At 48.2% G+C, this 24,855-nt stretch overlaps 1 protein-coding gene across 4 annotated transcripts in view; it reads right to left on the reverse strand.

Moving 5' to 3' along the window:
• LOC142250032 (E1A-binding protein p400-like) overlaps positions 1-24,855 on the reverse strand; it is a 407,327-nt gene that overhangs the window by 355,265 nt on the left and 27,207 nt on the right. For all 4 annotated transcript variants that reach the window (XM_075322102.1, XM_075322107.1, XM_075322113.1 and 1 more), the window contains exons 4-6: positions 13,185-13,295; positions 7,991-8,313; positions 7,004-7,258 (exon numbers count right to left, since the gene is read on the reverse strand). In XM_075322102.1, coding sequence (XP_075178217.1) covers positions 7,004-7,258; positions 7,991-8,313; positions 13,185-13,295 — 689 coding nt within the window. The remainder of the gene's footprint in view (positions 1-7,003; positions 7,259-7,990; positions 8,314-13,184; positions 13,296-24,855) is intronic.

Here is a 24,855-nt window from a genome sequence, read left to right on the forward strand (position 1 = left end):
TAGAATTCAGTGGAAAGAACGGCCCTTGGGACAGTAAGTCTGGCCGGTCTGAGAGTGCCCACGGTTGGCCGACCGTGAGATGCCACAGATCCGGGACCACGACCTCCTCGGTCAGTCTGGGACGACGAGGATGGCGCGGCGGCAAGCGGAGCTGAGCTTGCGTAGCACTCTGGGCAACAGTGCCAGAGTAGGAAACACATAGGGTAGCTGGAACTGCGACCAATCCTGAACTAGGGCGCCTGCCGCCAGAGCTCTTTGCTCGTGAGACCGCGCCATGAAAATCGGGACCTTGTTGTTGTGCCGAGACGCCATTAGGTTGACGTCCGGCATCCTCCAGCGGCTACAGATTTCCTGACACCATACTGGGTGCAGAGGCCATTCCCCTGCGTCCATGCCCAGGCGACTGAGGAAGTCTGCTTCCCAATTTTCTACGCCCGGGATGTGAACTGCGGATATGGTGGATGCTCTGTCCCCCACCCACATCAGAATCCGCCGGATTGCCTGGTAGGCTTGGCGATGCGTGTTCCGCCTTGGTGGGCGATGTCTGCCACCGCTGTGGAATTGTCCGACTGAATTCGGATCTGTTTTCCTTCCAGCCACTGCTGGAAGGCTTGCAGGGCAAGATGCACTGCCCAGATTTCCAGAACATTGATCTGAAGGATGGACTCCTCTGGAGAGAGTCCTTGACCGTCTGAGAAGGGAAACGTTCCTTTCTAGGGACGTCGACTCCCCAACCCATTGGCAAAGCATGTCCCATTGAAGTGGACGCAGATGAAACTGCGCGAAAGTGACTGCCTCTGCATGAGGCGTCTTAAGGGGTGTGACTGGCCTTGAAGGAGAGACTGAACCCCCGTCTGTAGTGAACGCTGCTTGTCCAGCGGAAGCTTCACTATCGCTGAGGGAGTGTGAAACTCCATGCCCAGATATGTCAGCGATTGGGTCGGTGCCCGATGTAACCTTGAAAAGTTGATGATCCACCCGAAACTCTGGAGTCTCCAGCGCCACGTTCAGGCTGAGTTGGCATGCCTCTTGAGAGGGTGCCTTGACAAGTGGATCGTCCAGTAAGGATCACAGAGTGACCCTGAGAGTGCAGGACTGCTCCCACTGCTGCCCTGAACTTGGTGAAAACCCGTAGGGCTGTCGCCAGACCGAAGGGCAGTGGTACGCACTGAAGATGCTCGTCTTCAATAACGAAACGTAGCAAACGCTGGTGCTCTGGAGCAATCGGCACGAGGAGATAAGCATCCTGATGTCTATTGATGCTAGGAAATCTCCTTGAGACATTGAGGCAATGACGGAGCGGAGGGTTACATCCGGAACCGCCTGGCCTTCACGTGCTTGGTGAGCAGTTTTAGGTCCAGAACGGAACGGAAAAAGCCACCCCTTTTTTGGCACCCCAATAAGATTGGAGGAAAAAACCGTGTCTTGTTCCTGAAGAGGAACAGGGATTACCACTCCTTCTGCCTGCAGAAGAGCATCGGCTCGGTGTGGGGGGGGGGGGGGGGAGTTCTGAAGAATCGAGCCGGAGGACGAGAACAGAGCTCTATCCTGTACACGTGAGACACAATGTCTCTCACCCACCGGTCTGTGACCTGTGGTAGCTAAATGTACCCAGAAGCGGGAGATTCTGCCACCAACCGCGGATGCGGGGAGAGAGAGCTGAAATACATGAGGAGATCGCCTTGGTAGCGGTGCCTCCTGCTGCCTTCCTTGGGCGTGAATGAGCCCGGCCGGAATCTGAGCCCCTCTGAGCCTTTTGAGCCCTTGTAGACGAGGACAATTGGGACTTGCCCGAGCCTGGGAAGGACCAACCTCGACTGTCCCCCCAGGACAGCATTACTAGGGTAAGTCGCAATGCAGACATTGCGAGGTTAAGGACACCACCTGCGGCACAGATGTACATGTGCTCAAGACCAGCTGCGCAAGACCAGCTGAAATAGGTTAGGGTGCCCATACGGCTGCGAATGCCGGAGCAACCGACACGCTGATAGCTTCACAGACAGATTTCAACCAGAGGTCTATCTGTCTGTCAATGGCATCTTTAAGTGAATTCCCATCTCCACTGCAACTATGGATCTAGCCGCAAGCCTGGAGATTGGGGGATCCACCTTTGGACCCTGGGTCCAGGGCTGTACCACATCAGGGTAAAGGGATAACGTGCATCCTTAATACGTTTGGAGAAAACGTTTATCTGGTAAGCGTGGTGTTTCTGAACTGCGTCTCTGAAGTCAGCGTGGTCAGAAAAAGTACTCAATCTACGCATGAATACTGAAAAAAGATTTCTCCTGCTGTGAAGCTGACTCCTCCACTGGGGGAGCTGAGGGAGAAATATGCAACATTCCATTGATGGACGCTATAAGATCATTCACTATGGCGTCACCATCAGGTGTATCCGGATTGAGAGCGGTGTCAGGACCAAAGCCCTGATCAGCTACGTCAGCCTCATCATACAGAGAGTCGTCCTGCTGGGACCTTGACCAGTGATGAAGCCGAGTGTCGTACCCAGCGAGCTAGCTTAGGCTGTCTGGGACTGCCGTCCGTGTCAGAGCCTTCACCCTGGAATGCCTGGGACCCCCCCGGAGTACTGAGTACGTTCCAAATGAGGGTGGCCAGGGAGCATTAATCAAGATTGCCCATGGCCTGTCTGGACTGCAAAGTCTCCATCCCATGACAATCTCCGTCCCTGTCCCTGGACAGGGTTCACAGGTGGTTCCTTTGGCCACCTCTAGTAGAGACCCCGGCTGACCAAGTGCTACAGGGGAGCATTGCACACAATGGGGGTCAGTGGAACCTGCCGGTGGAACAGTATCACATGCAGGAAAAGCAGCATAGAAAAGCCTGTGTTGCTTTTTTGCTGCTGTATTCTAGTCATCTATGCAATGTACAACATACAAGCATAAATACTTCAGCACATGCAATACAAGCAGCATAGAAAGCCTGTGCCTTGGCACCCTTGCTTTTTTGCTGCTGTTGTCCAGCCATCTAGGAGAATATAGCCCAGAGTAGCGACCGTACAGTGCAATGTATAGCATACAAGCATATATACAAATGAACACTTCAGCACATGCAGTACAAGCAGCCTATAAAGCCTGTGCCTTTGCACCCATGCTTTTTTGCTGCTGTTGTCCAGCCCTCTAGGAGAATATAGCCAAGAGTAGCGACCGTACAGTGCAATGTATAGCATACAAGCATAAGTACAAATGAACACTTCAGCCATGCAATACAAGCAGCCTAGAAACCCTGTGCCTTAGCACCCTTGCGTTTTTGCTGCTGTTATCTCGCCATCTAGAAGGGCATATAGCCAAAGATAGCGACCTAAAGTGCAGTGTATAGCATACAAGCAGAAAATACAAATGGACACTTCGGTATTTAGTGGGGTCAGCACTTCAGGTGCTGCTTACCGCCCGCCTATAACGCGGGTGTGTGGTCGCCAGAGCCCTGTGTTGGTTGCCCAGAGCATGTCTCCGTTCCCCAGCTCGGACTGCGTGCAGGAATGGCTGCCGGCGTCCTTCTCCAGCTCGTGTGACGAGGGGCGGGCCGTGGGCGTGCCCCAGACAAGAGCGGGAAACTGGCGTCCCACTGTGTCCAGTGAAGGGGGCTGGAGAATGCAAAGCAGACTCCAGCCCTCGGCGCTGACTGTCTGTACAGCGTCCCGCCTCTCCCCTGACTGGCAGGGCTGGAGGCGGGAACGAAACGAAAACTAGGCCGCAAAGCCGGGGACTCGAGTAATAAGCGCGGCCGTCCATGTGCACGGCCAGCGCGGAAGTCCCCGGCGCACCACAAGTCCCAGCCGCGCCACAGTGTAAAAAACACCCAGCAACGGCCGGCGCGGCAGTTCCCAATACATAAAGTCACTCAGCAAAGCTGTAGTGACTAATAGCACGAGCGCTCTGCGCTGTTGCCCCCGGCGCACTAACACTCCCAGCAATGCCGGTGTGTGTGTGCGTGCCCGGGGACACAGAGTACCTTAATGTAGCAGGGCCTGTCCCTGACGATACTCAGCTCCATATCCAGCAGGTTCTCTGGGTCTGTGGATGGAGCCTGGTCTCAGTGCCTGGAGACCTGTAAGATCCCACTTCACCCAGAGCCCTGAGGGGGGATGGGGAAGGAAAACAGCATGTGGGCTCCAGCCTCCGTACCCGCAATGGGTACCTCAACCTTACAAACCGCAAGTGGGGTGAGAAGGGAGCATGCTGGGGACCCCATATGGGCCCACTTTTCTTCCATCCGACATAGTCAGCAGCTACTGCTGACTAAACAGTGGAGCTATGCGTGGATGTCTGACCTCCTTCGCACAAAGCAGAAAACTGGTGAGCCAGTGATCCCACTGGGGGTGTATAGCCAGAAGGGGAGGGGCCTTACACTTTTTAGTGTAATGCTTTGTGTGGCCTCCGGAGGCAGTAGCTATACACCCAATCGTCTGGGTCTCCCAATGGAGCGCCGAAGAAATTGCAATTTTTCCGCATTTGGAATTTTTTTGCATTTTTCCGGTGCACTATATGGTAAAACTAATAGTTTTTACTTAAAAGTACAACTCGTTCCACAATAAGCCCTCACATGACTATATTGACAAATAAATAAAAAAAGTTACGGCTCTCGGAAGAATGGCGAAAAAAACGGAAACCACAAAATTTAAACCTTTAATTTAATAGAAAAGAAAGAAGTCAGAGATATTGGTAAGAAAGGGAAAAAAAATATGGGTGGGGAGAGATGCCAATGCCACCTGCTCATTAAAGTTATTAAAGCCCATAAAACACTAAGAAATGTAATTTTTTATCATTTATATTGTGAGCCTGTGGATGCAGATTCAGAAAACTAATTTAGTATATTGTGTACTATGAAATATTGTCTTATTAAGTTATTTGTAAATTTGGAAGAAAAGAAAAAAAAAACAAAAAGCATCCATCATCTGTTATATCCCCTCTGAAGGTCTGTGTGTTTCCTTTTCTGCAGAGGTGACATCCTAAACATTCACCCGTCTGCTGCCTCCAATCACTGGACTTACCATTGTCAGGCTGCAAAAGGAAACAGCCAGCGACTGTCTGCAGAGGTCACGTGGATGTACAGAATGCCACTGCTTACACAAGTGATGGAGGGTGGAGGATACAACAGGCACAATGGGTTTTCTTTTAGCACAGTTTCCGCATTTTGGCTTTTGCCCCCAATTCCTTAGCAGCCGCTTTTATTAATATCAATGAGGGATGGAGTTTGCATAACACAATTATATCATAATAATTCATCAATATCCCGCAGGTTAAAAACACAACAGTTGCACGTTTACCTCTTCAACGCCTGACAATTTTCTTTTTCTTTTTTTTTTCCTCCCTTCCCCCTCAACCCTAACCCAAGAGCCATAACTTGTTTATTTTTTGGCAATATAGCCATATTTTTTGCCAGATGAGTTGTACTATTGAATGACACCATTCTGCCACGTAGTGTACTGAAAAACAGAAAAAACATTCCAAGTGTGGTGAAATTGCACAAAAAAAGTGCAATTCCACAAGTGTTTTTTTGTTTTTTTTATTTACCATGTTAACTATATGGTAAAACTGATCTGGCATTATGTTTTCCCAGGTCAGTATGAGTTCATTAAAGAAAGAAAAAAAAAAACAAAAACAAAACAAAAGAAACCCACAACTATAAATGTTTGGTGTCTATCCAAGTGGTGAAAAAGATGTCAGAAACTTTTAAAAAAAACCCCAAAAAACGAAGAATTGCGCTTTTGGCAATAGTGTTCTCATTTTTGGGATCTGGGGCTGTGTGAGGGCTTATATTTTGCGTCCTAAGCTGATGTTTTTACAGATACCCTTTTGGGGGTAGATCCGATGTTTTGATCGCCTATTACATTTTATTGCAATGTTGCAGAGATCAATAAAAAAAAAAAAACAAAACACAAACAAACGTAATTCTTTAGTCTTGATTTTTTTTTTCTCATTACGCCCTTTATCGATCTGATAAATTGATCCTGTGGCACATAAAAAAATAAACGTTCATACTCACCTTACCACACTCCCTGCAGCACCGCTCCTCTTACCGTTTATGTCAACGGCAGCGCCGCTGAGTGGAGCCGTCCCCATTCCCCTGCAGAATCGCGATGTCCTCCGGTCGTCTGTGCTGGCAGCTGCGTGTGGACACGTGCGCACAGCGATGTCGTCATCGCTGTGCGCGGCACTAGTCTCCACGCAAGTCAGCAGATCGCGATGCTGCAGGGGAACGGTGAGTAATGTGTACTGATTCACTGCCCCCCGCACTGATGATGATGCGCAGGGGGCAGTGAAGACAGCCGCACATGATCACTCCAGGCTGCAGTTGCCAGGGGTGATCAGGCGGGCCGACTGTTTATCCCTGCCCATTACCCCGCCCACCTGTCAGTGCCGGGTTCAGCGCTGAGAGATGGGCGGGAGGATGGGCGTGCATATTAAATGACCGGGCCCACGTGGTCACGGCAGGCTGCTACAGCCTGCTCGTGCCCCGATGACCCGCTCCACCGCAGCACCCCCATTCCCCGCAGCCACAGTCAGACCATAAGACGCACCCCCCACTTTCCCCCAACATTTGGAGGAAAAAAAGTGCGTCTTATGGTCCGAAAAATACGGTATTTCTGAACTCGAGGTGATACCAAATATATTTGGGGGGGTGTAATTGTTTTATTTTTGGCAAGCAAAAGGGGGCTGATTTGAACTCGTGTTTTTTAAATAATTTAATATGGTTAAAAACTTTGGTTTCCACTTTTTATTGTTTTTACTAGTCCCCTTTATGGACTTGAAGCTGCTGTCATCCAATCGTTTGTACTATACAGAGTAGTGCATCAGCACCGCTATGTACAGCACAAATATGGTTTTCCTATGAACACAAGCTCACAGCCGGTGTTCACAGGAAGTAAGTCATGACAGGCACAGGAGTAATCAGCTGACCCCTGACTGTCATGACAACTCATTGGCACTCCATGATCACCAGCACATCATAGGTCGTGAAGTAGTTAACAAATGAGTATTGCATTTACCTGTTCTAGGTGTTTGGGCACTTCTTGGTGATTGTCCTCTGTAACTAGGGCTAATGAGTCTTGAACTCCGGAATGTATAGGTGACTTTGATGAGGAAGGAGAAAGTACTTTGCTGGCTCCTGGAGACAACAGTCTATTGGGTGAGCCATGTGCAGGAGGGAGAACAGAGTCTGGAATGGAGGCTGGCGTAGTAGGCGAGGAGGGCGAGGGAACTACAGGTTTTCCATCATCGGAGCCTAGTTTTGATGAAGAAACCTGTTTCAAGAACAGAAAACAATGTTAATAAATAAAACAACCTTTTTTTCGTTTTATAAGACGCACCCCAAATTTAGAGAGAAAAAAAAAAGTAAAAAAAAAATATATAAAAAGGTCCGTTTTATAATCCGGTTGGGTCTTACTGCTGTGTTGGGGCTACAGGAGAATCTGCTCTGTGCTGAGAGGGGTGAGGCACGGGCCAATCTGAAGATGTCAGCGGTGAGGGCTTCAAAAAAATGGTGCCCGGAGGCGATGCGTGCGCAGACGAGATCTTGAGCAGAGTGCTCCATATGTGCACGCGTGGAATCTGGCTGCCATTAATTGGAGTCCTCACCACCGACATCTTCAAAATGGCCCGTACCTTACCAACTGCCGCAGAGAGCAGTGCCGCCGGCTGCCACACAGAGCAGCCACGTGCCGTTGTACAGAGCCGCACAGAGCAGCGCCAGCCGCCGTACAGAGCAGCACAGCATTGCCCCTGCCTCCTGTGACCCCTCTCCAGCACCTCATTTTCTTCACAAATTTTTGGGAGGAAAAGTGCGTCTTATAATCCAAAAAAATATGGTATACATGAGAAAAAGAATAAATCATTATATACATAAACATGAAGAATAGAAGTACATATACTGTGCATACTATAGTGCCTGCACAATCAAAAGTAACCTGCATCAGTACACAGTAGGAAAGCAAGGACATAAAAGCTTTGTTCACTATGGATTTACTGACACATACCAATTGGGAGGGAGATTTCAGGGACGATGACTGACCCAGCAGCTTTTCTTGGGGAGGCTGGGAATTTTGGCTTGGAGTAGGCTGCAGGATGGAATTGCCAAAGACTTGAGGCTTCCCTTTCACGGAATCTGAGTGAGGCTGCTGTGTTAGATGAACGGTGGTGGGAGTAGAAGAGACAGGCATTCTCGGAGCTGCAGTTCTGCTGGGCGATTGCAAGCTGGCATTGTTTGGCACCGGAGAAAGCATTGTTGGTTGATTTGGTCTGTTACTTAGTGAAGCAGACTGGGGCGAAGGAAGCATCTCGAATGTATTACAGAAGGAGCCTACAGTAAAGGAGAAACAATCTTAGGGTTTAGATCGTTGTGAGCTGGTGTCATAACTGCCTCACCTAACAGTTAAAGGCTCTGGTCACATTTAGGAGTTCCGTTTTAGGATTTGCTAACTGTTGAAAAATGGGAACAAGGAAGGATCATTGATTGGGATTTGTCATGTGTCAAGTATTTGAGCAGAAGAAAAAAAAAAAAAAAACATCTCCAAATTGAAACCAGACACTCATGACACCCAGAATGGAAATGTGAACTTCGCAGAACAAAAGACATGTCAAATACCACAGGGCAGAATGCAAAAAATATAGCTGTAGATATTACCAATTATACTCCAACAATGAAAGGTGATGCTCATGAGTAGGATTAACCCTCCCAAGTCTTCTATAGGGCACGTGGTCATAGATCGTTCAACAAAATGATATTTTGACATCTGCAATCTGACATCTTATTCTGACGGACACAGATTTCCCTGAGAATCGGCCTACAGACCTTTTTTTTTTTTTTTTTTAAATGGAAAGGAGCATTAGCAGTGTGAGACATGTAATAACTGATAGTCTGCTCTCCTCTTCCCACAGCAGAGGTGAACTTTGTCTCGTTACAAACGCATTGCCAGCTGCAGCTCTCCTCTCAGTGCGATCAGCATGCCTCTATAGATGGCTTAGGAGGGTTCATCCTTCAGATAGATTCCCTCTAAAATATTTGAGCAATAATTGTACCAATTACATTATTAACAAGAATTCAGAATGCAGGCATAGAGCTGCAGAACTATTGCATAAGAAAGGTCACTGATATGTACAAATAATGTCATAATTCCCTTATTCTAGAATACAGCTATACACCCAAGCTACAATTATACAGTATGGATTATAGGACTGGCACTTTTGGAGTCCAATGCGACAATACTAACTAGCAGGGCTTCACACAATTGTCAGAATATGCCTTTTTAAATAAGGACTTTAAACCCTTCATAACAGGCAGATTATTTATTTATTTTGCTTATCTATTTTCTTCCTCTCCTCCTTTCCGAATCTCCTTTTTTTGATGACCTAGCCATATGAGGGCTTATTTTCAGAGGGAAGAGCTGTAGTTTTGAATGACATTTTATAATGCAATGTATTGGAAAAGGAAAGAATATTCTAAGGCCACCTTCACATGTTCGGATTTTTTTTTTCTGTTCATAGATACCACAAGTACCCATAAAACTTAGGCTAGGTTCACATTTCCGTTGTTTTGCATCAGTCACAATCCGCCGCTCCTGATAAACAATGCAATCCGTTTGGCGGATTCCGTTGTTTCCATAGACTTGTATGAGCGGCGGATTGTGACTGATGCTCTTGCATTGCATCCGCCGCCTGACTGATCAGTCATGGAACGACTGACTGTCGGGCGGCAGGAACGCAGAGTGTAACGTTTTTTGAGCAGCGAAATCCTTAGGATTTCACTGCGCATGCTCTCTCTCGGCGGCCGAATGATCAGCTGATCGCCCGGCAGCCACCTTCTGTGAGCGATCAGCTGATCAACCGGCGGCCGGCTGCTGTGAGCGATCAGCTGATCACCCGGCGACCGGCTGCTAATGAGAGCGATCAGCTGATCACCCGGCGGCCGGCTGCTGTGAGCAATCAGCTGATCACCCGGCGGCCGGCTGTTGTGAGCGACCAGCTGATCACCCGGCGGCCGGCTGCTGTGAGCGATCAGCTGATCACCCGGCGGCCGGCTGCTGTGAGCGATCAGCTGATCACCCGGCGGCCGGCTAATGAGAGCGATCAGCTGATCACCCGGCGGCCGGCTAATGAGAGCGATCAGCTGATCACCCGGCGGCCGGCTAATGAGAGTGATCAGCTGATCCCCCGGCAGCCGTCTAATGAGAGCCACAGCTGATCGCTCTCATTAGCCGGCCACCGGGAGATCATCAGTTGGCTCTCAAAAGCCGGCGGCCAGCTATTGTGAACGATCAGCTGATCGCTCTCTCTCTCTCACGTTTTACAACGGAGTCCGACAATGAATTCTTATTCTTGTCATCCGTTGTACAACGCATCAGTCACAAGCGTCAAGCAACGCATGTGACTGATGCAAAACAACGGAAATATGAACCTAGCCTTATGGTGCTGCCCACATGTCTGTTTTATGTGGACTGTGTAAAACACACAAACAAGTAGCTTTTTTTTCCCGGTAGCACGGAAGATAACAATCGATACAAATCTAATAGCTTGTGAAAAACATATACAGCACACGGATGGCATCTGTGTGCTGTACATGTTTAACATTAAAAGTATAGGAGAAGCTTTGAAATATCTATTTCTTTAGATATACAGGAAAAACACTGATAAGAAACACTTGATGACACCAATACTGTTTTTTCACGTATGTGTTTTATATACACGTGTGAGGGAGGACCAAAGTACAGAGAAATAGTAAAAAAAAATTCCATTATTATTTTTGGGTCTCGTTTTTACAGTGTTTATTGTGCAGTAAAAAGGAGCTGACATCTTTCTCTAGGTCAATATAACAATGGAACCAAACAGACTGATGCGAAAGTGAGGACCCTGTGAAACTTTTAAAGGGAACCTGTCACCACTTTTTTGGCATATAAGCTGCGGCCACCACCACCGGGCTTTTATATACAGCATTCTAACATGCGGTATATAAGAGCCCAGGCCAGGGGTAGAACATAAAAAACACTATATAATACTTACCTAATGGTCGTGCGGTGGGCCTAATAAGAGTCTCTGTTGTCCGGCGCCGCCTCTTTCGGCCATCTTTGTTCTCCTCTAGCCGCGGTGCATGACGGGTCCGACGTCATACACACTTGCCCGCATTCAGGTCCTGAGGAGGGCAGATAAAAGTATTGTACTGCGCCTGCGCGGGATCGGCGAGTGTATGATGTAGCCGCGTCATACACCAAGGCTCCAGAAAGAGGACGAAGATGGCCGAAAGAGGAGGCGCCGGCACCAGACAACGGAGATGCCCATTAGGCCCACCGTGTGACCGTTAGTTAAGTATTATAGAGTGTTTTTTATGTTATACCCCCGGCCTGGGCTCTTATATACAGCATGTTAGAATGCTTATAACTTATATAGTTATAAGCTTATACGCCAAAAAAGTGGTGACAGGTTCCCTTTAAAAGGTTTGCGCTGAAGACCATGAAGCGGCCTTATAGAGCTGCGGAAAAGATGCCCATGAAGCCCCCACTGATGGGGTGAAGTGAAACGAGACACTGAAAGGGGGTGTTCGAGTCTTAAATTTATGAAATTCCAGAATAGCAGATAGAACCCAGGAATTGGCGGCCTATGATTCAGCGTGACCTATGTGAGGCCTTTCTGCAATGACAAGGAAGGTATCCGTACTTCTGAAAGGGGCTATAACTAATAGAGTCGCATACCTCTGATAATTTCCAACTTATATGGAGACCTCTTCAACAGATGTGAAACAGAAGGGAAAAAGAAAAAAACTGCTCTGGACTCCAGACCTGTGTCTGCCTCCTATGTGACACTAAAGTGAGCAGCTTTCTGCAGGGAGACGGGGGCAGCCGGCTGAGCAGAAGCAGACTTTTTTTTTAGTGTTTTCTTAATTCAGCCTCCTGGTGTCAGCAATCAACACTTATGGTTTCCTGTGGCCTCCAATGAAATGCCCAAGAAACAGCAATTCTGGCAGTCAGATTTCTCTCATTACAGCATTTACAATTAAGGCTAAGGAGTTCCATGAACATGGCAATAGCCAATGTTTTTTTTTTTTCTTTTCTTTAACAAAAAGTCTACATAATTACTGGGAGAAAAGGAGGTGCAATTTGAATTTTTATATACTTTTTAAAACTTTTTTGTATTTTACTTTATTTTCTAATTCACCTTAGGGGCTTGAACCTGTGATCAGCTGATAGCTACTTCTATATATAGCAATAATACAGTATGGGCGGCACAGTGGCTCAGTGGTTAGCACTGCAGTCTTGCAGCGCTGGGGTCATGGGTTCAAATCCCACCAAGGACACCATCTGCAAGGAGTTTGTATGTTCTCCCCGTGTTTGTGTGGGTTTCCTTTGGGTTCTCCGGTTTCCTCCCACACTCCAAAGACATACAGATAGGGACTAGATTGTGAGCCCAAATGGGGACAGTGTTGCCAATGTATGTAAAGCGCTGTGGAATTAATAGCACTATAAAAATGAATAAATCATTATTATTACAGTATAAATAACACTCTGCTATGAAGTTCAGCCATAGGGTCTACATATATTAAAACACAGTTTATTGTGTATAAGTACATGATGGGAGCCACTGCCCATGTGCACTGGTGATCACACTAATTAAGCGTCAATATCAATGATTGACAGCGGCCTTTAAATGGCTTAACGACAGTGATCATAAACAGTGATCATATCACGCTCCAGTTGCTTCTGTTACATGAAGATACTGGTTAAGAATCACAGACGACATCTCTCAGTAATAGTGCATGCTCAGCTATTGAGCCTGCTCCATAAACCGGAACCTGACATACTGTTAATTCACATGTTGGGAAAGGGTTAAAACTGATAGCCTTTCCTTAGGGTAGTTCACCAATATCATATTGATTGGGTCCCAACTCCAGGCACCTGCACCAATCAGCTGATTGAAAGGGCCACAGCAGAGATGGCTTAGCTTTGTATATGGTGTAGTGGCCCTAGTTCAGCGCTCTCGCACTTGAATTTAAGAAGGCTTGTACCCTGCATAGCCACTATACAATGTATATAGTAGTGCCACTTTCGATATGGTGGAGCTGCTTTAATCAGCTGATCGATTCTAAAGACAGATTAATAATATTAAAGTCCAAATCTGGGTAAAACAACGCACAGTGCCAACTTTACTTTTCATAAAAGGCCATAGGGTAGTCCAATACATTACCTATTTTACCAGGAGTAGACAGGGGCTGCTGAGCTGCCACACGGGTCACACTTGGTAAATGTAATCCAGGGTCAGGTTGGATGGCCTCCAGAAGCGGCGTTTGCGGGGAGTCTGGAATTAGAATCGATAACATAAGATAAATGAAAAAGAGTGATATGTTTTATTAATTAATATAAATGATAAATTCAGTAAATGTTATTACTCGTGCACAGGTTACAGGCTGAAAAAGACGCAATACTCTTATTGCTGTTTAGTCTTTTACTCTTTTTTCAAGATTCATAACTTTTTTTATTTTTCCGCTGAAATAACCATGACCATTTGCTTTTGTGATTCAAGTTGAACTTTTTAAATGGCAATCCATTTTATCATGTGATGTAATGGAAAACGGGAAATAAATCCAAGCGTATTTAAATTGCAAAACGAAGGGAATTTTGTTTACTTACCGTAAATTCCTTTTCTTCTAGCTCCTATTGGGAGACCCAGACAATTGGGTGTATAGCTTCTGCCTCCGGAGGCCACACAAAGTATTACACTGAAAAGTGTAACCCCTCCCCTCTGCCTATACACCCTCCCGTGCATCACGGGCTCCTCAGTTTTGGTGCAAAAGCAGGAAGGAGGATACTTATAAATTGGTCTAGGGTAAATTCAATCCGAAGGATGTTCGGAGAACTGAAACCATAACCAAAAGAACAATTCAACATGAACAACATGTGTACACAAAAGAACAACCAGCCCGAAGGGAACAGGGGCGGGTGCTGGGTCTCCCAATAGGATTTAGAAGAAAAGGAATTTACGGTAAGTAAACAAAATTCCCTTCTTCTTTGTCGCTCCATTGGGAGACCCAGACAATTGGGACGTCCAAAAGCAGTCCCTGGGTGGGTAAAAGAATACCTCAATAAAAGAGAGCCGAAAAACAACCCCTTCCTACAGGTGGGAAACCGCCGCCTGAAGAACTCGCCTACCTAGACTGGCATCTGCCGAAGCATAGGTATGCACTTGATAGTGTTTTGTGAAGGTGTGCAGACTAGACCAGGTAGCTGCCTGACACACCTGCTGAGCCGTAGCCCGGTGTCGCAATGCCCAGGACGCACCCACGGCTCTGGTAGAATGGGCTTTCAGGCCCGAAGGAAGAGGAAGCTCCGAAGAACGGTAGGCTTCAAGAATCGGTTCCTTGATCCACCGAGCCAAGGTTGACTTGGAAGCCTGCGAACCCTTACGCTGGCCAGCGACCAGGACAAAGAGCGCATCTGAACGGCGCAGGGGCGCCATGCGAGACACGTAGAGCCGGAGTGCTCTCACTAGATCTAATGAATGCAAATCCTTTTCACACTGGTGAACTGGATGAGGGCAAAATGACGGTAAGGAGATAAACTGATTGAGATGAAAAGGAGATACCACCTTAGGGAGAAACTCCGGGACAGGACGCAGAACCACCTTATCCTGGTGAAAAACCAGGAAAGGGGATTTGCATGACAGCGCTGCAAGCTCCGACACTCTTCGGAGTGAGGTAATTGAGATAAATCCGACGACGCTAGGAGCCAGGACTCAATGGCCACACAGTCAGGTTGAAGGCCGCAGAATTCAGATGGAAAAAACGGCCCTTGTGACAGCAGGTCTGTGCGGTCTGGAAGCGCCCACGGCTAACCCACCGTGAGATGCCACAGATCCGGGTACCACGACCGCCTCGGCCAATCTGGAGCGACGAGAATGGCGCGACGACAGTCGGATCTGATCTTGCGTAACACTCTGGGCAACATCGCCAGAGGAGGAAACACATAAGGGAGTCGAAACTGCGACCAATCCTGAACTAACGCGTCCGCCGCCAGAGCTCTGTGATCTTGAGACCGTGCCATGAAGGCCGGGACCTTGTTGTTGTGCCGTGACGCCATGAGATCGACGTCCGGCGTTCCCCAACAGCGACAGATCTCTCGAAACACGTCTGGGTGAAGAGACCATTCCCCCGCATCCATGCCCTGACGACTGAGAAAATCTGCTTCCCAGTTTTCTACGCCCGGGATGTGAACTGCGGAGATGGTGGAGGCTGTGGCTTCCGCCCACAGCAGAATCCGTCGGACTTCCTGGAAGGCTTGACGGCTGCGCGTGCCGCCCTGGTGGTTGATGTACGCGACCGCCGTGGCGTTGTCCGACTGTATGCGGATCTGCCTGCCCTCCAGCCACCGATGGAACGCCTTTAGGGCTAGATACACTGCCCTTATCTCCAGAACATTGATCTGAAGGGAAGACTCTATCGGAGTCCAGGTTCCCTGAGCCCTGCGGTGGAGAAAAACCGCTCCCCACCCTGACAGGCTCGCGTCCGTCGTGACCACAGCCCAGGTTGGGGGTAGGAAGGATTTTCCCTGCGACAGAGAGTTGGGAAGGAGCCACCACTGAAGTGACGTCTTGGTTGCAAGGGAAAGAGAGACGTTCCTGTCGAGGGACGTCGACCTCCTGTCCCATTTGCGGAGAATGTCCCATTGGAGTGGGCGCAGATGGAACTGCGCGAAGGGCACTGCCTCCATTGCTGCCACCATCTTCCCCAGGAAGTGCATGAGGCGCCTCAAGGGGTGTGACTGACCCCGAAGAAGAGATTGCACCCCTGTCTGTAGCGAAAGCTGTTTGTCCAGCGGTAGCTTGACTACCGCTGAGTGAGTATGAAACTCCATCCCGAGGTAAGTCAGTGATTGGGTCGGTGTCAACTTGGACTTTGGGAAGTTGATGAGCCACCCGAACTGCTGGAGAGTCGCCAGAGCGACGGTCAGGCTGTGTTGACACGCCACCCGGGAGGGTGCCCTGACTAGGAGATCGTCTAAGTAAGGGATCACCGAGTGTCCCTGAGAGTGTAGGACCGCCACAACGGATGCCATGACCTTGGTGAAGACCCGTGGGGCTGTCGCCAGGCCGAAAGGCAGTGCCACGAACTGATGATTGATGTTCGGGTGCGATCGGCACATGGAGATAAGCATCCTTGATGTCGATTGATGCTAGGAAGTCTCCTTGTGACATCGAAGCGATGACCGAGCGGAGAGATTCCATCCGAAACCTTCTGGTGCTCACATGCCTGTTGAGCAGTTTGAGGTCCAGAACGGGACGGAATGATCCGTCCTTCTTTGGCACCACGAACAAGTTGGAGTAGAAGCCGTGACCATGTTCCTGAGGGGGAACGGGAATCACCACTCCTTCTGTCTTCAGAACGCCCACAGCCTGAAAAAGTGCGTCGGCCCGAGATGGGGGCGGAGATGTTCTGAAGAAACGAGTCGGAGGACGAGAGCTGAACTCTATACTGTAACCGTGAGACAGAATGTCTCTCACCCATCGGTCTTGGACATGTGGCCACCAGGCGTCGCAAAAGCGGGAGAGCCTGCCACCGACCGAGTATGCGGTTCGGGGAGGCCGAAAGTCATGAGGAGGCCGCCTTGGAGGCAGTGCCTCCGGCGGTTTTTTGGGGGCGTGACTTGGACTGCCACGCATAGGAGTTCCTCTGGCCCTTCTCCGGCCTGTTGGACGAGGAGGATTGGGACTTGGCTGAGGGCCGAAAGGACCGAAACCTCGGTTGTATTTTCCGTTGCTGAGGTCTCTTCGGTTTGGACTGGGGTAAGGACGAGTCCTTTCCCTTGGATTCCTTAATAATTTCATCCAATCGTTCGCCAAACAATCGGTCGCCAGAAAACGGCAAACCGGTTAAGAACTTCTTGGAAGCAGAGTCTGCCTTCCATTCGCGTAGCCACATGGCCCTGCGGACTGCCACCGAATTAGCGGATGCTACCGCTGTACGGCTAGCAGAGTCCAGGACGGCGTTCATGGCGTAGGACGAAAAAGCCGACGCCTGAGAAGTCAAAGACGCAACTTGCGGAGCAGAGGTACGTGTGACCGCATTAATCTCAGACAGACAAGCTGAGATAGCTTGGAGTGCCCACACGGCTGCAAAGGCCGGGGCAAAAGACGCGCCTGTGGCTTCATAGATGGATTTCACCAGGAGCTCTATCTGCCTGTCAGTGGCATCCTTGAGCGATGAGCCATCTGCAACTGATACTACAGATCTAGCCGCCAGTCTAGAGACTGGAGGATCCACCTTGGGACATTGAGCCCAACCCTTAACTACGTCAGAGGGGAAGGGGTAACGTGTGTCATTAAGGCGCTTAGTAAAGCGCTTGTCCGGAAATGCTCTGTGCTTCTGGCCAGCATCTCTGAAGTTAGAGTGATCGAAAAACGCACTCCGTGTACGTTTGGGAAACCTAAACTGGTGTTTCTCCTGCTGCGAAGCCGACTCCTCTATAGGTGGAGGTGGGGGAGAAAGATCTAGCACCTGGTTAATGGACGATATAAGATCATTTACTAAGGCGTCCCCCTAAGGTGTATCAAGATTGAGGGCAACGTCAGGGTCAGAGCCCTGAGCTGCGACGTCCACCCCGTCCTCCAGAGAGTCCTCAAGCTGAGACCCCGAGCAGCGTGAGGAAGTCGGGGAAGATTCCCAGCAAGCCCGCTTAGCCGGTCTGGGACTGTGATCCGTGCATGAGTCCTCCACGTGAGACCTAGGGGCCACCCCAGGAGCACGCTGCGGCGCAGACCGAGAGGGGCCTGGAGGCGATGATCCAACAGTGCCCGGGGCCTGTGTAAGGACCGGTCTGGACTGCAAGGCTTCTAGTAGCTTGGCAGACCATTTGTCCATAGACTGAGCCATGGATTGTGAAAGCGACTCAGAGTTTCTCAGCAAAAACTGCAAACTCTGTCCCTGCCGCCTGGACAGTGGAAGCAGGAGGGTCTGCCTGATCCGAGGGGCCCACTAGTGACCGAGGCTCCGGCTGAGCAAGTGCAACAGGGGTCGAGCATTGCTCACAGTGAGTGTAGGTGGAACCCGCAGGTAACATAGCCCCACAAGAGGTACAGGTTGCAAAAAAATCCTTTGCCTTAGCGCCCTTGTTCCTTGTGGACAACATGCTGTTGTCTCCTAGGAGAGTGATCACTGAGGGTATATAGCCAAAAGTAAACAACCCGGCCGAACAGAGAAAATTATATATATATATATATATATATATATATATATATATACATATATACACATATATACACATATATATTATATATATATATATATATATACACATATATACTCCGGCACCCTAGGGGGACCAGCACCGGGTGACCGGTGTGGCTTACCGACCGCTCAAAGCGGAGTGTGTGTCCACCAGATTCCCTGCCTTAGGTGTCCCAGAGCTGCAGAGCTCGTTCCTGAAATCCTCCACCGGCAGAATGTGTGTAAAAATGGCTGCCGGAGCTCTCAGGGGAGGAGGGAGCCGTGGGCGGCGACTAGTAAAGTGCGGGAATCTGGGGCCCCCCAGTGATCAGTGAGGGGGGGGAGGAAACCTAAAGTATGCTCCAGCCCTCACTGCCGACGTCAGGTCGACCGTCCCGCCCTTACCCCTGACTGGCAGGCCCGGGGGCGGGAGTTATGGTACTAGGCCGCAATGAAGCCGGGGACTAAATTTAATACCGCGGCCGACAAACAGGCTCGGTCGGCGCGGAAGTCCCGGTCTTCACAAACCAGCAGCTGCTGCAGCGTCTGTGAAACAAGCGCTCCATGCACAGTCCCCATGGGGACACAGAGTACCTTTAGATGCAGGGCCCTGTCCCTGAGGATACATAGACTCCTGTCCGGCAGATTCCCACAGGGGCTGCGGAGGGAGCCCGGTCCCAGTGAATGGATGACCGGTCAGGATCCCACTTCTCCCAGAGCCTCTAAGGGATGGTGAAGGAAAACGGCATGTGGCTCCAGCCTCTGTACCCGCAATGGGTACCTCAACCTTAACAGCACCGCCGACGTAGTGGGGTGAGAAGGGAGCATGTCGGGGGCCCTGTGGGGGCCCTCTCTTCTTCCATCCGATAAAATCAGCAGCTGCTGCTGACTAAAATGGGAATGCATGAGTGGATGTGTGCCTCCTTCCACACAAAGCATAAAACTGAGGAGCCCGTGATGCACGGGAGGGTGTATAGGCAGAGGGGAGGGGTTACACTTTTCAGTGTAATACTTTGTGTGGCCTCCGGAGGCAGGAGCTATACACCCAATTGTCTGGGTCTCCCAATGGAGCGACAAAGAAAACCTACATTCGCTTCACCATACACAAAAGGAGTCAAACTCAGGGCACGCTGGTTGAATCCGGCTCACCACGTCATTTTATGTGGCACGCTAGGTTAGAACAGGCTCTCCACATACCCTGTACAGTCGGAGCAGTGTAGAAGTGTGCGCCGGAGCTCAAAATCGAAGATGGCATTTTCCCCCCTCTACTAAGTTTTAGCTGATTTTTACGCTGACACACCTGGTTGAATGTGTCGCGAAACGTGCATCGGGGTGGGCGCCACTTATGAAAGGGATATAGTAATAATCTTATTAGGGATATATTTTGCATTACTCCAACCCAGCATTTAATCTCATTTAACATCTGTATTACATGACCATGTGTCATGCTCCGTCCTGTGCCGTGACTCAGATTCCTGCTGGCCATGGGGACCGGGGGCATCTCCGCAGCGTCACCAGGGCTGGAACGGCTTCTGTCCGTTCTGTACTGACACAGCCCACACGCGGGTCCTGCTCTCCTGCATCCATAGTAACACTGCAGAGTCCTGCATGCACTAAGGATCACGTGATCTGCGCCTCCCCTCCCTCTGACATCATCGCAGGTCCTGTTAGTACAAAGCTGTTTTGAGGCAATGCCCTCCAAGCCTATTGATGAGCAGCTTTGTGTATATAAAGCACCCTCCCCTTATGGGAAGTGCTTGGGCAACATTTTCTATCCTTAGGTATGTTGTCAGTGTAGGGTTCGCACTGCGTTCCTCTTCCTGTGCCTCTTACAGTGTCATTTTCTATCCTTAAGGGTGCTTTACACGCTGCGACATCGCTAGCGATCTGGCGTGTTACATCGCTAACGAGATCGCACATACGATTTGCCGAGATCACACATGTGACCGACGCTACAAAAAAATGACCCATGTGCGATCTCGGCAAATCTTATCTGCGATCTGCCGTGTCACATCGCTAACGAAATCGGTAGCCATGTTGCAGTGTGTAAAGCACCCTTTAGATTTATTCTTGTTTGCTGAGCCTCTGGAACTGCTGCTTTTCTGTTGCCAAAAGGACCCATAAGCTGTGCCTCCTTCCTGGTCTCAAGCTCCACTTTTGGTTCCACGTCCACAGAGCCTTGCTGTAACAGCGTTGCAGCATCTGGAGGAGCCACTTCCACTTCCTTCAAGTTTGCCATGTCTTCGCACGTTGTGCTGTGCCACTGTCTGGGTACACAAACCAGAGACTTTGCTCTTTCCCTGTGATGCGGTGAGTCGTAACCACTGTCTTGGAGATTGTGCATTTAGGGCCCCTGGGGTTGGGTCGGACAGCCCCTGTATAGTGGTTTGCTCCAGTTTGCTCCTCCAGGGGAGTTCGGTGCATGGTCGGGTGGAGGCTCTCCTGGTCACCTTCGCACTTCTTTCCTATTTAACCCTCCGTCACATACAATAGGCCTGACAGGCACATCTCTTTTACTTTCATTTCTCCTTCCTCACCAGATTGTGAGGAAATCCCCTCCCTCCAGGTAGTCTCCCGTCTCTAGCAGCTCTGTGAAACCTCATACCACAGTTGGATTGCAGAGCTTCAGGAGGACAGATATAACTGCGCTAATCTCTCAGGCTCATTGTATGTGAACATGTCACACTCAATAAGGTTGGTATTTTATGTTTTTATTCATCACATGCTCTGCAAGTGTAATTTTTCTGGGGAAACTTCAGGATCTAATTGTGATTGAATATGTGTTTAATAGTACTTAAGGTACCTTAAAATTAAAGTTTGTTTCCATAAATTTTCTTTGTAGAGTTCTTTGACGAACTGGGGACTATTTGGTGGGAGTTTTAAATGTTTGTATTTCAGAGTTATTAGTTTTATGTTAAGTAAATGGGGTTTTTTTGCACCTGATTATGTGTAGTCTCTTTTATTACATCCCTATGAAGGTCACTGATCACTTTTAGAGCACTGAAATTGCAAACATTAGATATAATAGGTATTTTTCTAGCCAGCGCCTGACAGTCACATTGTATGTGAACTCGTTAGAACAGATATTGTATGTGACAGAGGGTTAAGGATTGTCAATAAACCTAGTCTATTGCTCACCATCTACGCTCTCCCATGTCTTGCTTGTGGTCAGCTACCAGAGCGGTCTAGTTGGTTCACGCCTCCACGCTCGCCGTGCTGCAGTGAGCGTTATACCATGGCTATCTGTACACAGCTTTAATGTCTATGTATGTTGACATGCATGCTTTTCGCGAGTAGTGTGTTTGTGTGTACAGTATATATCACAAAAGGGAGTATACCCTTACATTTTTGCAAATATTTTATTATATCTTTTCATGGGACATCACTGAAGATATGACAACTTGATACAATATAAAGTAGTAAGAGTTCCTGAAGGGAGGGAGATCATGCTCCGCTTCAGATTGCCACAGTACATATTGGCATTCATGGTTCCCTCAATGCACTGTAGCTCCCCACAGCTTGCAGCACTCATGCAGCCCCCAAACCATGACACCCCCATTACAGTATGGCTGGAGGCAAGATAAACCTGTCCTTGTACTCCTCACCTAGTTGCTGCCATACATGCTTGACCCCAATAGGTTTATTTTGGTCTCATCAGATAACAGGACTCCGTTCCAGTAATCTATGTCCTTAGCCTGCTTGTCTTCAGGAACCTGTTTGCGTGCTTTCTTGTGCATAATGATCAGAAGAGGCTTCCTTCTGGGACGATAGCCATGTAGACTAATGCAATGCAGTGTGTGGTGTACGGTCTCAGCATTGACAGATTGACCTCCCACTCCTTTAACTTCTGCAACAATCCTGGCAGTACTCACTCATCTATTTTGAAAGGCAACCTCTGGATATAAAACTGAGCATGTGGACTAAAATTCTTTGGTTTACCATAACGAGTCCTGTTCTAAGTGGAAGTCTTGTTAAACCGCTGTATATAGTCTTGGCCATCGTGCTGCAACTCCGTTTCAGGTTGTTGGCAATCTTCTTATAGCCTCGGCCATCTTTACGTTGAGCAACAATTCTTTTTGTCGTCAGATCCTCAGAGTTCTTTGCCATGAGGTGCCATTGTGAACTTTCAGTGACGAGTAAGACTGTAAGCGATAATACCAAATCTACATCTGCTCCCCATTAACACCTGAAACCTGGTAACACTATTGAGTCACATGACACTGGAGAGGGAAAATGGGCACAATTTGGCCATTTTCACTTAGGGGGTGTACTCCCTTTTGTTACGAGCGGTTAAGACATTAGTAGCTGTGTGTTCAGTTAGAGGGTACCAAATTTACACTGTTATAAAAGCTGTACACTGACTACTTTACATTGTATCAAGGTGTCATATCTTCACTGTCGTCTCTGAGCAGTTGCAGCAAGTGGTTAGTAGAGGGAGCAGGGTCAGCAAAAGGAGCAGATGCCATCTTTGAATCTGAGTGAACGCCATCAGCCAGCACTCGTGTCGTTTCATCTTTGAAACAGCGCGCCCTCGTCCCCGCTAACCAGGGACAGCGCGCCCTCGTCCCCGCTAACCAGGGACAGCGCGCCCTCGTCCCCGCTAACCAGGGACAGCGCGCCCTCGTCCCCGCTAACCAGGGACAGTGCGCCCTCGTCCCCGCTAACCAGGGACAGCGCGCCCTCGTCCCCGCTAACCAGGGACAGCTCCCGAGAATGACAGCCTCAGTGAAATCATGATGTGGCCCTCAGTGAAAATCAGATCAACTCCCCTGCCATATAACAGTGAAAAAGAGAGGGAAAAATCTAATTATTTTCCCATGCTGTGAAATGGTGTAAAAAATGCAAATCACCATTGTTTCTTAAGTTTTCTTTTTATAGCATTTAGATTTTGATAAAATAAAAGACAACAACATGGACTCTTCAAGTCATTATGATTGCAGTGATACCAAACTATATTTTTCTATTTCAGTGGTGGAAATTATTTTTTAACATTTGCTTTTTTTCATCAGTTTCTAAGAACTTTGGAGCAGATTCATGAATGTTTTACACAAGAGAAATAGCATAAAAGCTTTGAAAAGCCCCATATTTTTAGAACTCCATATTGCACATAAAATGTGCACCTTTTGCAGTTATCATGCACAGACACTACAACATGACCGGCATCGCCAGTAAACACAATGCGGATCTGTCATCAGATTGTACGATACAAACTGTATGCATCACTAAAGAGATCTGGCCATTATTGTGAGCACAGAATCACACTTATATTTGTCCATAAAGGCTTTTTTTTAGCACCAACTGTCATCTCCTGTCTCAGTAATGGGAAAGTTTGTATTCAATAAAGACAGATTTTACTTTATAACTCAGCAATTTGAGACTAAAGCAACAGTCCAGAAGGAAAATAAAAATAAACAGATTTGTCTGCTAAGATATATTACATAGTTTCTTATTTGGAGTGGTACTATTTATTTCTGAGATAAAAATTAAAATGAAAGTTAATCTTTAATCCTGCGATCGCCTGATCACTTATTATAAACTGTAAGGCTATGTGCACACTAGAAAGGATTTTTCTTAAGAAAATTTCTTGAGTGAAGGATTAGCGCACCTGCGTTTTTACCGCGATTTGGTGCGTTTTTGGTGCGTTTTTACCGCTGGTTGCTCCCTGCGTTATTGTGCCATTATCTATGGTAACTAACGCAGTTAGTTGCAGGAAAGAAGTGACATGCTCATTCTTTTTCTTAAGAAAATCTACTGAAGGAATTTTCTTAAGAAAAAAAACGCAGTGTGCGCACAGCTATTTTTTTTTTGCCATAGGTTTGGCTGGGGAATGTCTGCAGAAAGGTTACAAGAATTTCTCAAGAAATTTCTGCAGCAAAAACGCACCAAAAACGAAGGTAAAAAACGCAGTGTGTGAACATAGCCTAATACTAAAAATGTTGTAGGATATAGTGTAATTTATATTCTTCTATGAGCACAGCCACAGGCTGGGGTTTATGAAGGGACTAGAGATGAGTGAACCGGTCGTGGTTCGGCTCGAGTTCGGTTCGTCGAACGGAAGTCTCGTTCGAGTTCAGTTCGTCGAACGTTCGACGAACCGATCTCGAACCGCATAGGAAACAATGGCAGGCATTCACAAACACATGAAAACACCCTCAAAGGTGCCCAAAAGGTGACAAACAACTCACAACACAAACACATGGGAAAGTGACAGGGACATATACTCATGCGAAAACAAAAGAGCTGGACAAGGAAAGAGAGGAGACACAGATATAGGCATGGCACGCCCTTCTAAAATCATGTAAAACACCGCAAGGTGACTCCAAGCGGAGTATCCCTTTTTTCCAAAAATTGGGCCACACAGACACCCACCCCTTCAGTGGCAGCAGTTGTGCCCCAGTTGTACACTTCACAGGTAGATTTGCATCAAGCACATTCAAAAATACGCCATCCTTAACCGTCCCCAGGATGACACCGGGGTAGGTAGCAAAGTCTTTGCTGAACCATGACTTGTTCATCTTGGCTCCTTTTAAAAAACACAGCAAGCAAGGGTTATTCCAACCGGAGTCTCCCTTTTTTCCAAAAATTGGGCCACACAGACACCCCATCAGTGGCAGCAGTTGTGCCCTAGTTGCAAACAGGATGTTTTGATTTGCATCAAGC

The sequence above is a fragment of the Anomaloglossus baeobatrachus genome, chromosome 1 (genome assembly GCF_048569485.1).
Source record: "Anomaloglossus baeobatrachus isolate aAnoBae1 chromosome 1, aAnoBae1.hap1, whole genome shotgun sequence".
Lineage (NCBI taxonomy): Eukaryota > Metazoa > Chordata > Amphibia > Anura > Aromobatidae > Anomaloglossus > Anomaloglossus baeobatrachus.